The 14,634-nt window shown below is 43.2% G+C and overlaps 2 protein-coding genes across 2 annotated transcripts in view; one reads left to right on the top strand and one right to left on the bottom strand.

Annotated features, from left to right (window-relative positions):
• Nucleotides 1-410: 410 nt before the first annotated feature.
• Nucleotides 411-12,364, bottom strand: MRPS18C (mitochondrial ribosomal protein S18C). Its single transcript, XM_083176710.1, has 6 exons — nucleotides 12,152-12,364; nucleotides 7,592-7,638; nucleotides 5,438-5,521; nucleotides 1,373-1,430; nucleotides 594-653; nucleotides 411-518 (listed from the first exon to the last, which is right to left on the bottom strand). The coding sequence occupies exons 1-6, from the start codon at nucleotides 12,240-12,242 to the stop codon at nucleotides 454-456; spliced, it is 405 nt and encodes a 134-aa protein (XP_083032836.1). The 5' UTR covers nucleotides 12,243-12,364; the 3' UTR covers nucleotides 411-453.
• Nucleotides 12,365-12,568: 204 nt separating this feature from the next.
• Nucleotides 12,569-14,634, top strand: part of HELQ (helicase, POLQ like) — a 44,882-nt gene continuing 42,816 nt past the window's right edge. Inside the window, exons 1-2 of the mRNA XM_083176677.1 lie at nucleotides 12,569-12,675; nucleotides 13,477-14,043. Coding sequence (XP_083032803.1) covers nucleotides 13,855-14,043 — 189 coding nt within the window. The 5' untranslated portion in view covers nucleotides 12,569-12,675; nucleotides 13,477-13,854. The remainder of the gene's footprint in view (nucleotides 12,676-13,476; nucleotides 14,044-14,634) is intronic.

Consider the following 14,634-nt stretch of genomic DNA (forward strand, 5'->3'; position numbering starts at 1 on the left):
AGGAAAGGGCTACAGCAAATGTTTGTATTCCAATCCTATTCCTGGCCTGTACCCCATCCCAGCAGTGTACAGTTAATTTTCCAAAATAATGGGTCCAGCAGCCAGAACATATGTATTTTCATATGTGCGAACTGGCTGCACCCCTGCTCAATGTGGTATGAGCTGTATTTGCCACTTCTTGTGTCTCTATTTACCATCTCTAGTATTTGTAATTGATGTGATTTAGAAGATATTTATTAAGAATATTAATTAATTTCAAGATATTTACCTTGCTCTTCCATGTTTCTCTGTTCCTTTCTTTCTACTATAAATTTCTGGTGTAGTTAGGCCTTGCCACCTGCCGTGGAACTTAACTTGTATTAAAGTCTTTATTAACATCAGAATAAAAAGTTAGGATGCATAGGCAGACATTTTATGGCAAAAAATATTTTATTAACTAGATAAATGTTTAATTCAGACATCACAAATCTTGGGATCTTTGAGAAATGCAGGGTCCTTGTATGTAACAGGCATAAATCCTATAAAAGAAAATACATTTATTTTTGTATACTGATTTTGTAAAATGTATTCAGTTGATCAAACTAAAGACTTACCCATAATATGAGCTCTTTTAATGGCCTTTGTGATTGCTCTTTGTTTCAGACCACATAACCCTGTGAGATGCAAAAAAAAAAAAAAATCATTGAAAGAAATTACAATTCAGACAATGTAGTAGTAAATACTGAAAGGTACATACACACTGCAATTTTTACTTACGATTTTGACAATATAGTCTAAATTGTAAGAAAAGTTATCCAAAATTGACCGTTTGTACTGCTTGCCATACCGATGCTCGTCCCCGCGAGTTGGGTATCACTAGTAAAAATAGACTATGCAGGTAAGGCAATTTTGGCAATATCACATAGTGTATGTAGCCATGGACCAAATCGCACATAGTCAAAATAGTCTCCATGCACAGGAAGGGGAAATTGCATAGTCAAAATTGTCCATAGCTAATATCGCACCTCAAGGGGCATATGTATCAAAGCTTAGAAAGATTAAGCACCATCCAATCCAGTCTGCCATGATACAGGCTGTGTTTGGAAAATGACCGTTAATAGATTGATTGGTAGCTTTGGCTAGGTACATTGTTTTTATATAGTAACTAGGATGCAAAAATAACTGGTTTTACATTTAGTTTTCCACACAATGATATAGATGTCTTGAAGTCCTGTATAGCCAGGGAGCAGGGTTTTTTTCCCCTTTAGAAAATGTGATATTTAGGTGAAACCAGATTTAGGATTTTAAGTCTGGTTTCACATAAATTAAGCATTTCCTAAGTAAGGGGAGTAATGTCACTACAAACAGTTATGTTAATGTACGCTGACAGTACCTGTTATATGTCTTCCATATATACGACCGGTGTGAGGTGAGACAAACTGAGACAGTAGCTGTTGGAAACAAAAACACTGTGGTTACTTCAATCCAAACATATAAATAATGTACTTGAGTTTCCCCTAGGGACCTCTAACAGTGCATGTTTTTCAGATCTCCTAGTTTGTACACAGGTATACTCATTTTTTAAAAGGTCAACTAATTATTTCACTTTTCCTACTAAAGAGATGTGTAATACATGCACCGTGAATTCCCCAAGTACTGGAGTTGGAAGCACTAGCCAGGACCAAGCCATTTAATATATCATCTACAGTAGGTCAGTTTCCCAGAATCCACTATTACAGTCCATGTTTTAAGGATATCCGTGCTTGAGCCCAGATGGATACAACAAATTGATTAATGTACTAAGTCATTTGCCTGTTCTCAAACATGGATACCCTTAAAACATTCCCTGTAATGGCAGTTTGGGAAACTGACCTAGGTATTACAGTGTGGAATTTAACAATTTCAACAATGCTTAATAAAAAAGAGTATTCTGTTTAATTTGATCTCAAATGTAGAGACAACTTGGAAACTACATTTTGCTGGAGTTTGTTACTAGGGCAGTATAAGTAAATACTATTTCCATATCCTCCTTTTTTTTTTTTTGCATAAAATGTACTGGCAGCACATCACATAATTAGAAGGAAAAAAAAATGCTTTGTGAATCCAGAGATAATCTCTTAAACTAGGGTTGTATCCTCCTTCAACAGTTGGCAACAAGTGAACACAGTGACCCCCCCCCCTGCATACACTGCTTCCCCCTCGCTCCGTTTTTGGAGCGAGGGGAAAATGTGGACGCCGGCTGAGAGGTGCTCCATCTGTCTGAGACGCACGAGCATCTCAGATGCTTGTGCGTCTCAGTAATTCCTTTCGGCAGGCTACGGCAACCCTGCCTGTGTCCGCTTCAGGGAGACTGACAGGGTTAGGGGTTCGGTAGTACGTGCGTCTCCTGCACAAAGGGAAGGTGCGGTGCGCAAGTGCGTCTCATGCACAATAAAGGTTGCATTTGCTAGTGCTCCATGTTACATACTGGCAAATGCCTCCATTTCAAACCCCCACTATCCACGCCAGCCTGAAGCGTGGCGAGTGGACGCGTTACACGTCCTCCACTATCCACATTGGCGTGGAGTTGATTTTATTAAGTGTGGCAAGCCGCGCAGATTATTTGATGTGTATTCTGCTTGCCTCACTGGTCACATTTTATAAAATCAACTCCACAACTACGTGGATAGTGGGGGTAGGAACAGGTCGGGAGGATGTGTACACTGACTATGTTAGGGCCGCCGTGAAACTACACCAGTACCGGCATCAAACAGTGTTACTTGTGCCAAACCACCCATATTTCAGTCCCCCACATTTGCCAGACTTTCTGACTACATGCTTAAACCACACCGTTACTGTAATTTGCCCACCCACATCATAGTAATACACAGCCATATGAATGAGAAGAATTTGCAAGTTGTGAAAATTTGTGCATGTGCATTAAAAAACAAACTGCTGGGGAAAATGGTGGCGACTTTCGAGACGCTACAGGTTTGCCAGGTTCCACTCTCGAGTGTTCCAGTGGAACATCCTGACATCTTGGTCAGGGAATACTCAGACCATGAAGTCAGAGCACATAGTGTTGTCTCCAGAAACACGGTCTTCCCTGCAATGGTGGATGAAGGTGGATTCCCTTCAGTGGGGTCGGTCTCTGCAGTCCTGGGACTGGCTGGTAGTCACTACCGACGCCAGTCTCAGGGGCAGTGGTTTTGGACCTGCGCCTTCAGGGCTTATGGACCTCGGAGGAGTCTGCCTTGCCAATCAATATCCTGGAACTGCGGGCTGTGTGGAAAGTGATATCTCTGGCAGGAGAAAGATTGCAGGGTCTTCCTTTGAGGATTCAGACCGACAACGCCACGGCTGTGGCGTACCTGAATCATCAGGGAGGCACACGCAGCAAGCTGGCCATGTGGGAGGTTTCCCGGATCTTCTTGTGGGCGGAACAGAAGGTTCCAGCATTGTCAGCGATATTCATCCCAGGGGTGGAGAATATTGAGGCCGATTTCCTGAGCAGGGAGGAACTGCTAGAAGGGGAATGGAGCCTGAACCCACAGGTATTTCATCAGATTACACTGAGGTGGGGAACTCTGGATGTGGACCTGATGGCATCAAGGTTCAATCATCAGGTGCCCAGGTTCTATGCCAGGACGAGCGATCCACGGGCCGAAGCAGTGGATGCAATGACTATCCCTGGGAGGGGAATCTGCTTTATGCCTTCCCGCCGTTTCCAATGCTGGCGAGAGTGTTGAAAAGAGTCCAGTCCCAAGGAATTCCGGTGATTCTAGTAGCCCCAGATTGGCCAAGGAGGTCCTGGTACTCGAGGCTTCAGAGATTGTCTGTGGACTCGTGGCGTCTACCTCTGAGGTTAGATCTGTTAAGCCAGGGGCCGTTCTTACACATGGATTCAGCTCGGCTAAATTTGACGGCTTGGCTATTGAAACCGCCATCTTGAAGAACAAGGGTTTCTCGGAGGCTGTGGTTAACACCATGGTGAAAGCTAGGAAGTCAGTGTCTTCAGCTAACTATTATAGGGTCTGGAAGACCTATATTAGGTGGTGTGAAAGACAGAAGTCACATACATCGCGTTTTCGACTTTCTAAATTGCTGGAGTTCTTGCAGGATGGGTTTTCATCTGGGTTATGCCTTCAGTCTCTCAAGGTACAGATATCGGCCTTGTCGATTTATTTCCAGAAAAGGATAGCATTGCTACCTGAGGTACAGACTTTCCTGCAAGGGGTTGCTCGGTTGAAACCCCCCTACAAGCAACCAGTGGCTCCATGGGATTTATCGCTGGTACTGGAGTGTCTTCAAAAGGCACCTTTTGAGCCGTTGAAGTCGGCTTACCTTAAGTTTCTTACATGGAAGCTTGTATTTTTGTTGGCAGTTGCGTCAGCAAAGAGAGTATCGGAGTTGGGAGCATTGTCATGCAAGTCTCCTTTCCTTATATTTCATGATGACAGGGCTGTTCTTCGAACAGTACCCCAATTTTTGCCAAAAGTAGTCTCTGCTTTTCATCTGAATCAGGAGATAGTTCTGCCTGTGTTCCAACCCCCAGAGGGTTCGAGGAAAAGGGAAAAATTGAGGAATTTGGACGTTGTGCGCGCCTTGCGCATTTATGTGGACAGGGTGAAGGGTGTCAGGAAGACTGACACTTTGCTAGTCTTGTATGATGTGCACAAGATTGGTTGGCCTGCCTTAAAGCAGACCATTGCTAGGTGGTTGCGTTCTGTCATTGCCTTTGCATATACTAAGGTTGGTAGGCCTGTTCCGGCCAGGATTAATGCGCATACCACCAGGTCGGTTGCCACCTCTTGGGCGGTTCGACATGGGGCCACGGCTGAGCAGGTTTGCAGGGCCGCTACTTGGTCATCTGTTCACACTTTTGCCAAATTTTATAGGTTCCATGAGTTCGCGTCGGAGGACGCATCATTCGGGCGAGCAGTGATGAGAGCTGCAGACCTGAGCCTACCCACCCAAAGGACCGGCTCTGGTACGTCCCAATGTTGAGCCGTGTCAACAGGACCATTGAAAGAGAAAAAGGGATTTTTGTAAGAACCTCCCGGTTCGAATCCCTTTCTCTGATATGGTCCTGGTGACACAGCGATCCCTCCCTTACGCTCAGTAAGTATGCCAGTGTTCATGATGTTTCATGTTATAAATGGTTGAAAAGTTATTTTTGAAATTGTGCATATAATATGTGCAGGTGTTTGTACTGAGTTGATGTATTCCAGTGGCTTTGTAAGATTGAACTGAAGAGTCTGGGATGAAGAAGGGAGGAGCCTACCCTGAATAAAGCTTTAGGATAGGTGCCTGGCTCCTACGGCCCCTCCTACATCCCAATGTAGAGCTGTGTCACCAGGACCATCAGAGAAAGGGATTCGAACAGTAAGTTCTTACAAAAATCCCTTTTTAACATCTGATAGAAAAAGTTGTCAAAAACAACACATATTGAGGACACTTCACACCTGTAGATACATACCTGTGTGTTCTTATAGTCTACCGGAATGCCACACAAGATGCACTTTTTGGGAGGTTCTTGAAAAGGATTTTCTATTTTCTGGGGCTACAGTTTAAAAAAAAAAAGAGACAAATTATCCATTTATACGGCTAATAATCTAGTAGTATGTAAGCTAAGCATTGTGTTTACTAAGAAATACTGTGCAACTAAACTATTACCACATTTACAAAAATAGATTACTAAGTGAATGATTTGATGGCCACATGTACTATCAGGACCACCATCAGGGGGGTTCTTTCGCTCTGACAGATGGGAGGGAGGGCCCATCCTGCTGCTACAGTCCACCTGCTGCATGGTGTAAGTGGGCTCCCATACTTCCTCGGCACATGCTTCAATGTGAAGGAAGGGCCCCTGTTCTACCAGCTTCTAACCGTTGTAGTGACAAAGCCTGCACAGGGAGACCCTGAAGTGGTGGTAAGAAAGATTACCTGCACCAATTGCAGCTTGAAGATCACCCCAGTGACCGTTCTATGTACTCACAGCTGAGCCTGCAGGAGGTGGAGCTTAATGTTTCATGGGCAAGGACTCAGGGAGAGTGACCGACTCATGCTTTTAATCGAGTCTCTGCGGCAGAACACAGGGGTATAAAGGAATTCCATTCTGTTAATAACTTAAGCTGAGAAAGATCCTGAGGGGTTGAGACTCACCTCTTCCTAGGTGGCTGTACTGTGCTCATACCCTAAGCACAGGATACAAGGGTACTTCTGCTATAGTACCCTCGTTGTTATTATTGCTTCTACTATATTAAACTGAAAGTTGTGAATTAAATTAAGCTTTATTTTAAGTTTTTTTGTGTTTATCATTTGGTTGGGGAAAAAAGCAGAAGGGAGAAAATGGGGGGGGGGGGGCTGTTTGTTGTGTGCCTGTGACATGGCAGTTAGGTACTGATTGGCTGGTAGTTTATCACTCCTTTTTATCTTTTTTTTTTAAGCTTAGTACATCTGGCCCTCTGAGTGAGGAGCAAAGAAAAAATGAGCAAATAATTTAGCACCTTATAAAACCATGTTTCAGACAGATTTGTATTTGAGGTTGTTGTGTCCTAACGGAAATCCAAATTGCAGTGTAGAATGATGGGGATACATGCAGAAGCAGACAGCATTTTTCATTGTTGCACTAAAAAAAATGTTTGATCTGGAACAATGCAATGCAAACTTATTTATTTATTGTATTCCCTCCCAACTCTAATAACCCTTTCACATCGCACAAATAACCCGGGCTACTGACTTGTTGACCCAGGTTGAGGTACGTGGGTCGACCAGCTCAGCATTCTGACTCGGGTTATAAGAAGGGATACACCCGGGTCACCCTCCTGTATAATGGGCGACTTGGGTTTAATCTGAATGCGCCGGATCCAGTCTGACCCGGTACCCAAGTCCGACCCAGGTTTGCAGTGTGAAAAGGGTATAACTCAACCCCTAAATGCATCACAATTGCAATACGAATCTACATATATACAGAAAATACTGTTAGTTTACAGCTGGAGATATTAAGGAGCCACACCTGGGTGGGAGGGTTATTCAATGTTCTGATTCCATGGAAAAACTTAGAAAAAGCATCGATTTCGATAAAAATTGGATGGAATTTGCATTCCATCTATTCAATGTTTTTTTTTTTTTTTTTTACGGTTTTCGGAAACAATTTTTAAATTGCAAAAGACGTGGATCCACAAATCCACATCTTTTTCAATGAAAACAGAAGCTAATTAGAAAATGAAGGGTGAGATTTAATGGGATGAGAGATTCAGAAAGTGAGAGTTTTGGTGAGAAATCTCCAGTTTTTTTAAAGCGGCAATCATTTACACTGCATAACCAGTCTGAATCTCTCATCCCAATAAATCTCACCCTAAGTGTCCGTTTCTGCAAACGTCAGCCAGTTTCCTTTAAAAACACGGCCAGGATTGAATAGTGAAATCTCCTTTCTAAAAATCGGAAATAAGGGGAAACATTAAATACCCCCCAAAAAGGATAAACTTTATTAAAGTCTGAACAGTACTCTGAGGAAGATAATAATACCTCCATTATACCAGGGATATTACAAACCTTTAATTAAATTTTGGTCCCTTCAATGTATACAAACATGAACAAGTAAACCTTAAGAAGTATGATTTATTCTTACCATATTTTCATCTACACCTTGTGCCATTTGGTTGCTCTGTGTAGTTACTAAGGAAAATAATAAAATAAGCACTCAATATACATATAAAGTAACTTTGTGCAACTTTGTTAGTGAAATCCTTAATCAGGTATATAGCATATTATCTAGATGTAGTATTGTTTAACAACATCTCATAAAGGACATAAAAAAAAAATATTGGTGTAACAATTAATACTTTTTTGGAATGGTAAAATGGCCTTAAAAACATGCATTTCTTAATCGCATACAATATTTTTTGAATGATGCTCTTAAAATTTAGCATTTTGCAAATCCACTCTATAATAACAGTAGTAAGTAAAGCAAGCATGCCCCATCCCAATATAAATAAATGTGGATAACTCACTTCTGCATCTACTGTACATCTAGTTGTACAAGTGCCCCCTAGTGTTCCTACAGTATGTATATTTCTTGGATGAGATGACGCTGCATTGCAATAGAACAGGGCACATCAATAGTAGACTATGGGGTACATTTACTAAAGGTCAATGTTGGTTGTATTTAATGTATTTATTTACTAGAACTTTCCTATATAGTTTCCACACATATTCCGCAGCGCTTTACAGAGAATATTTGAATATTCCCTACCACATATACATGCACACATTGATTCTAGGGATAATTTTGTTGGGAGCCAATTAGCCTACCAGTATATTTTTGGATTGTGGGAGAAAACCGGAGTAAACCCACGCAAGCATGGGGAGACTATACAAACTCTGCACAGTTATAGCCATGGTGGGAATCTAACCTATGACCTTAGTGCTGAGGCAGTAATGATAACCATTACAAATGTGAAAATGAAATTGTTCAAGTTAGATTAAACATTTGCACTTTTAAATGCATTTAATGTGTGCTGCACAATTTATTTAAATGCTTCTTGTACATATGACAAATCAACACAGATGAAAATAAAACCTTAATCTATAAATGCACATAAATACAACTTGCTTTGTGTTTTCATGTGCATTTTAACATGTGTTAAATGGATTTCAGACACCAGCAAATCCATGTTTTAAATCCATGTTTTACAAACTCTGGGGTATATGTATAAAAGTGGCACATAATGTGCCGGTGTGGCGATTCCTGCTTCACCTCTTTACCGAGGCAAAGAAGGAAGCTCTAGTGCTGAGATGTATTAATCTCAGCTGTCAGTGAGAAGAGAGTGAATTCACCCTCCACAATGCTTGTCAGCTCTATCAGCATATCTCCCCTGTGCTGGCTCAAGTGCGCATGAGCGGTATCACCTATCATGAGGTCTCCTGAGTGCAGGCTGGAGCGGCAGCCACTCCAGTGGCTGTCCATAGGGCAACAGCATCTTCAGCTGTCAAATTCAATAGCTGCAGGTGTCGGAACAGTAAGTGCTACCGACCGTTCATACTTTGCCCCCGCATATTGGCATGCTATCTTAAAGATACCGGCACTGATAATGACAGGGCAGACTTCTCCTTCAGGCATGGGGGAGAAGCGATATCAGTGCACTATGTGCCTCATTCAGATCAATTTGCATGCAGTACCGATGTTGCACGTCTGCGCATGCGCAGGTTGGTATCTGCGCATGTGCAGGCATATGGTGCGTGCACCCACGGAGACCTTTCTGTTCGCCGGGTGCACGCACCCATGCCGGCGTGGGGGGGAGGGGCGGAGATGGGCGGGGGGCGCCTGGATGCCTCATTACCATATGGGAACGCCCAGCGTTCCATGGGCATTCCCATGAGAATGCTGGGCGTTCTCATGGTAATTAGGCAGTGACGCAGGTGTAGGGGGCGGGTAGCTGACATCACCAGATGTCAGCTGCCCGCCTATATCCATGCCAGCGTGCACGCAAATGTATGCAACTGAAAAGTCACTTATATATGTGTGCACGCTAAACATCATTCGATTGTCGTGACCATCGAAAGATGTGGGCGGTTACCCGAGCCATGCGATTGGATGCTTATGCAAAACATCAATTCGCAGCTGTTCAGGCAAAGCCGCACTTTGAGGGGGCGGCGGGGGCGGTCGTTCGCCAGGCGGGGTTTGGTGGACACGCAAGGCTGCGAATTCGCAGCCTTGCGAATCAACCTGAATAACCCCCTATTACCACTTCTCCCCCATACAAACTGTTCATACATCCACCCCTCTGTCCTTAAGGTAGCCTAAAAGTCCAGGTTTCAAGGATATCCAAGCTTGAGCACAAGTGATTTAGCACTTCAATAAATGTAACCATCTGTGCTCAAGCATGGATACCCTTAAAACCTGGACTGTTAGGGTGCCTTCAGGACAAAGTTTGGGAACCACTAGTTTAAGACTTTATTACTGTATTTACCCCATTTTAACATGTCCTAATTTGCGATACGGCCATTGGCAAATTGGTCGACACCATTAGGTCAACACCAGTCTAGGTCAACAGTCAAAATGTGTCCATGTCGACATTCGGGTAAAAAAACTGTTAAAAACCCCATGTAGTCCTAGACACTGTCGACCTAAACCCATGTTGACCAACTTTCTGTAGATCAAACAATCCCAAACCCCTATTTTTAAGGTGCAACTGTACATTAAAATACCTCCCAACTTGTGGGGGTATGGTCTATCAGCAAGGGGCATGGCCTATACTTGTGGTGCTCCCATGAAGCTACACCCCATTTTTGCCACTGTGAGCCACAGGCCCTGCCCCCAGCCCCTCTGTCTCTAGGAATAAACACAGTGTCTATTCACTGCAGAGCACCATCTGCATGAGGAGACTCCCAACTGCCCCCCCCCCCTACCCCCTGTTGGACACTGCTGGCCGGGATGGTCCTATGAGAATCGGGACAGTTGAGAGGTATGCGCTGAAGCATAGAGGGGAATGTATCTTAGCGACCATTCTAGACATCTGCTTTCTTCTAGATCAGGCATTCCCAACCACGGTCCTCAAGGCACAGCAACAGTGCAGGTTTTAGTGATATTCAGGCTTCAGCACAGAAAAACTCAGTTAATGTTGATATGATGACCTCACACCATTGTAAGGGGTGTATACATGGATCTCGTCGATTTTCACTAATACACACTGGGCGACTTTCAGCTGAAAGTCGCTCAAAACAGCAGGTTTGAGCGGCTTTCAGCTCAAAGCCACCCAGTGTGTATGGCTCCCGCAACATCACGGGGAAAGCCGTTTATCTGTTGGTTATAGCCGTCCTCTCCCCCCTCCGTCGGCGCCAGGCAGGGGGAAAGCTGCTCAGTGTGTATGCACTGAGCGGCTTTCCCCACAGAGATGATGTCATCATTGCTGTCCAAACACGCTGGACATAGTCGCCCAGTGTGTATGGACCTTATTAGCCAAGTTCTAATTAAGATGTAGTTAGCCACCACAGAAAAGAGGGCTAACTGCATCCTGCATTCCCCAGCTGCGGCCAAATACACTGTGACAGGCGGGTTAGTGAAATTGCCTGCACAGTGTAATTGGCAGGGCGATAGCAACGCTGCGAGCCTCGCATTGCTATAGCTGTTAAGCCCCGTACACACGGTGGGAGATAGATTGCTCAGCCATATATTGCTAGCAATACATGGCTGTTTATCCTTTTCATCAGCGACCAGAGATGGTCGCTGATGAAAGGGAACCTCTGCCGGCGGTGCCGCAGAGGTAATTTGAGCCCCTATTTCAGCCCCTATCGCCCCCGTGTGTACACAGCTTAAGTCATGCAGAGCACTCATTACATTATTGGTTACTAATAAAATTATAGTCCTATAAAATGCTTTTTTGGTACTTGTTTCCTAGCACGGCGCCCACGATATTCAGTCGTATGGCATTGTATCGCATTGCATGCCATGTACCCGCATGCAATGCAATTTTAAATTGTATAAGCACCCTAATGGGTTTTTTCTATGTTAAATGGTCCCCTATATGATTTTTAATTGTATAAGCACCCTAATAGGTGCTTACAATGTTAAATGCACCCCCACTATCAACGCCAACATGAAGCGTGGCGAGCGGCGGTGGTAAGCGTCCTGCAACCTTTTCATACCCCCACTATCCACGTTGGCGTGGAGTTGAATTTATATAGTGTTGCAAGCGCAGCGAGCCCCGTGAGGGGTCGCGTATTACTTTACATGTATTCCACGTCCGCTCGTCACGCTTCAACTCCACGCCGACGTGGATGGTGGGGCTATGAAAAGGTCGGAGGACGCGTACCGCTGCGCTCGCCACGCTTCGGGTTGGCATTGATAATGGGGGTGCTTTTAACATTGTAAGCACCCATTATGGTGCTTATACAATTAATAATCTTATAGGGGGGCCATTTAACATTGAAATCACCCATTTGGGTGCTTATACAATTTAAAATCTGTGAATATTTAAGAATAGCCAGTGGTCAAAAATAAATACAAAAAGGTTAAACTCTGTCACTGCGGGGGGCAGCCATACATATTCTCCTATATATATATATATATATATATATATATATATATATATATATTAACAACCGCATAGAGTCCAGCATCACAGAAGTACAGAGTACAGTGCTGCACACGCAGAAGGCTATAGAGATGTGTTGGGCAAGGCGATCTCACCTGTGTTGCTGTGTGTGGCCGAGGTGCGGCACAGGCTGGAGGGGAGATGCCGCCTAACCACAGCCGCCCGCAGTAACCTAACAGGCAGCATCTTGCAGCACAGCCCGTTCCCCGTGCTCCTACTGTGTGACCCGCAGCAGGGTGACTGTGACAGGAAGACAGCAGCAATTCGGTCCTGTCACCACAGTCGCCCGGCCTCCAACACTACAGCGTGCACTACAGTTCCGCACCCCGGAAGGGCCCGACCAACCGGGACCTCATCCAAAAAAAGGGGCAAAAATAATAGATAATGACGCATACATACACACAATTAAACATTATATTAAAATTTTTTATAAGTATGTTTGTATTTAAAAAAAATAACGATGCCCTGATTAGAAATGTCTGCCCTGCAGCCACTGGCGTCATCTCGGCGCGACTTGCGTCTGCTAAGCATGCGCACTTGCGCAGAACTGTGTGAAAGTGCGCTTGTGAGGTCCTCTCCTCTGGTACACGGCATTGGAGTAATAATATAACACAGTGCTGTAAGTACTGGCATACTGTAGATATAGGTGCAGCCGGGCGTCATGCATTTGGATATGGCGACAAGATAGCAGCTACAAGGGAATATAGATTCTGCCATGGGGACAAGGGCTGAGAGTGAAGCTGTGTATGGACAATTCTATTAGTTGTTGGCAGCTGTGCAGTGGGACTTTTTTTTGAACAGTGTTGTTCCTTGTGAGTCCTGGATGAATGTTTATACATACAGAATATGCAGCCATAGAAAACGAACAGTATATAGAAGAGACTCCTTTAACATAAATACACGATAATATACTACTAACAGATACATGTTCATCACCTTTGATAGCGGGTTTGTTTTTGTTTTGAATTTTGTTTACTAAGCAGTATATTTTTAAAATACTCAACTTTTGCAGATTATTTGGCTGTCCGATTTAAAAATGGCAATAATAAGTAGTGCAAACAAGCCTGAACTTGCATTTATTATTACTATTGCCTTTTTAAATACAGCAGGCAAAAGTTCATGGCTTGGATATTTTAGTATTTGGTTAAGTCTGTAAACACAAAGTGATTTCTTCTATCCTGCATGCTGAGCACATTGCTAGGGAAATCACCCTTGTGTTTCCCGGTGGGTGGTAGCGATGTGTGTATGGGCGATCCATGCTAACCAGTGTTCTCTTGTGAGAACACTGGCGATTTGACTAGATCTAGACAGATCGCTTAGAAATAAGGCTAAAATTGCCCCCGTGTGTATGCCCCTCTTACACGTTAAACATCCTTATAAAGTGCTTATCTTGTTAATTCATCTCCTTTTTCCTTTTCAGTTTTGTATGAAACCTGTGATTTGTGAAAGAAATACAGAGAAGCTCCATCATAAGGATCATTCTATTATATACATTCTATTATATATTCCATCAATATATTATTATGTCTTCACTCTGCATGTGCTTCTGACCAATAATAGGAAACTAGCAGTGATTTCTAATGGATTCTTCTTTCTGTGGTATTACATATGGATTTCCTATTATTTCCAAACAACACATGGATATTAAGGGGATTTTGCCCTACAAATATCTGTAAAGTTTTTGACTATAAATGATTGTCAAAACGCAAAGGTTGCTAATATTAGTTTTATATATGGATCTCTTATTTACGGATTGCTGTCAGCAACTAGTTTGCATGAACCGAGTCACATTCTGACTATGGAAGCTAGTGGACCCAAGGTTAAGAGACGACCACCAGTCCGGAAAAGGAGTCTCTCTTCAGGTCACAGTCTCCTTACTCCAGATAAGAAGAAGCTCAGTATCAGAGAGGACATGCAGATGACTTCTAACCCCTACATTATGGATTATTACCCTAAAGCCGAAGATGCCATGCACTCAAGTAAAGAGGTAGGATACAGACCATTGTTTCATTTCAAAAAGAGACATATTTTCAGTTGGACAATATCCATAATTTTTAATCTATTTAGGTTCCTAAGAGGTAAATTTACTGAAGCTTTGAAAAATAAAAAAAGGTGATGTTGCCAATAGCAAATAATAAGATTCTGTCTCATTTCTCTATGAAGCGGTCTCAAACTGTGGGTCCTGACCCCAAAGTGGGTCCAAACCTTCTCAGCATGGGGTCGTGACTCCACTGATGACTTTTCTAATCTCAGTCAGTGATTCAAGGAGTCTGAAAAATCACTTGAATTGTCTGTTATTTAGACTCCTCCCATCATTTTGTGCCTCTACAATGCTGCCATGTATGTGCTGTCTGCTGACTACACATGTGATGTGACGACCTTCTGCAGTAACCTGACATTATTTTTATTGTCTGATGGGGTCCCAGAGCAGCAAAATAGTTTGAGGACCCCTGCTCCATTGCATCCTAGAAATTGAAAGACAGAATCTGGTTGCTATGGGCAATATCAACACTTTTTAATTTTTGGAAGTTTTAGTAAATGTACCCCTAAACATGAATATTGACATTGCATTCAATTA

This window comes from Crinia signifera, chromosome 1, assembly GCF_055691185.1.
Source record: "Crinia signifera chromosome 1, ASM5569118v1, whole genome shotgun sequence".
In the NCBI taxonomy this organism is placed as follows: Eukaryota; Metazoa; Chordata; class Amphibia; order Anura; family Myobatrachidae; genus Crinia; species Crinia signifera.

Bases quoted from the DNA above. Each gene is read 5' to 3' on its own strand.
- MRPS18C (XM_083176710.1), bottom strand. From the start codon at position 12,242: ATGCTGCCTGTTAGGTTACTGCGGGCGGCTGTGGTTAGGCGGCATCTC. The intron at 7,639-12,151 runs GTGAGATCGCCT...TATTTTCCTTAG, and splicing joins GGCCACACACAGCAACACAG to TAACTACACAGAGCAACCAA. The intron at 654-1,372 runs GTACTGTCAGCG...TGCATCTCACAG, and splicing joins ATATGGAAGACATATAACAG to GGTTATGTGGTCTGAAACAA.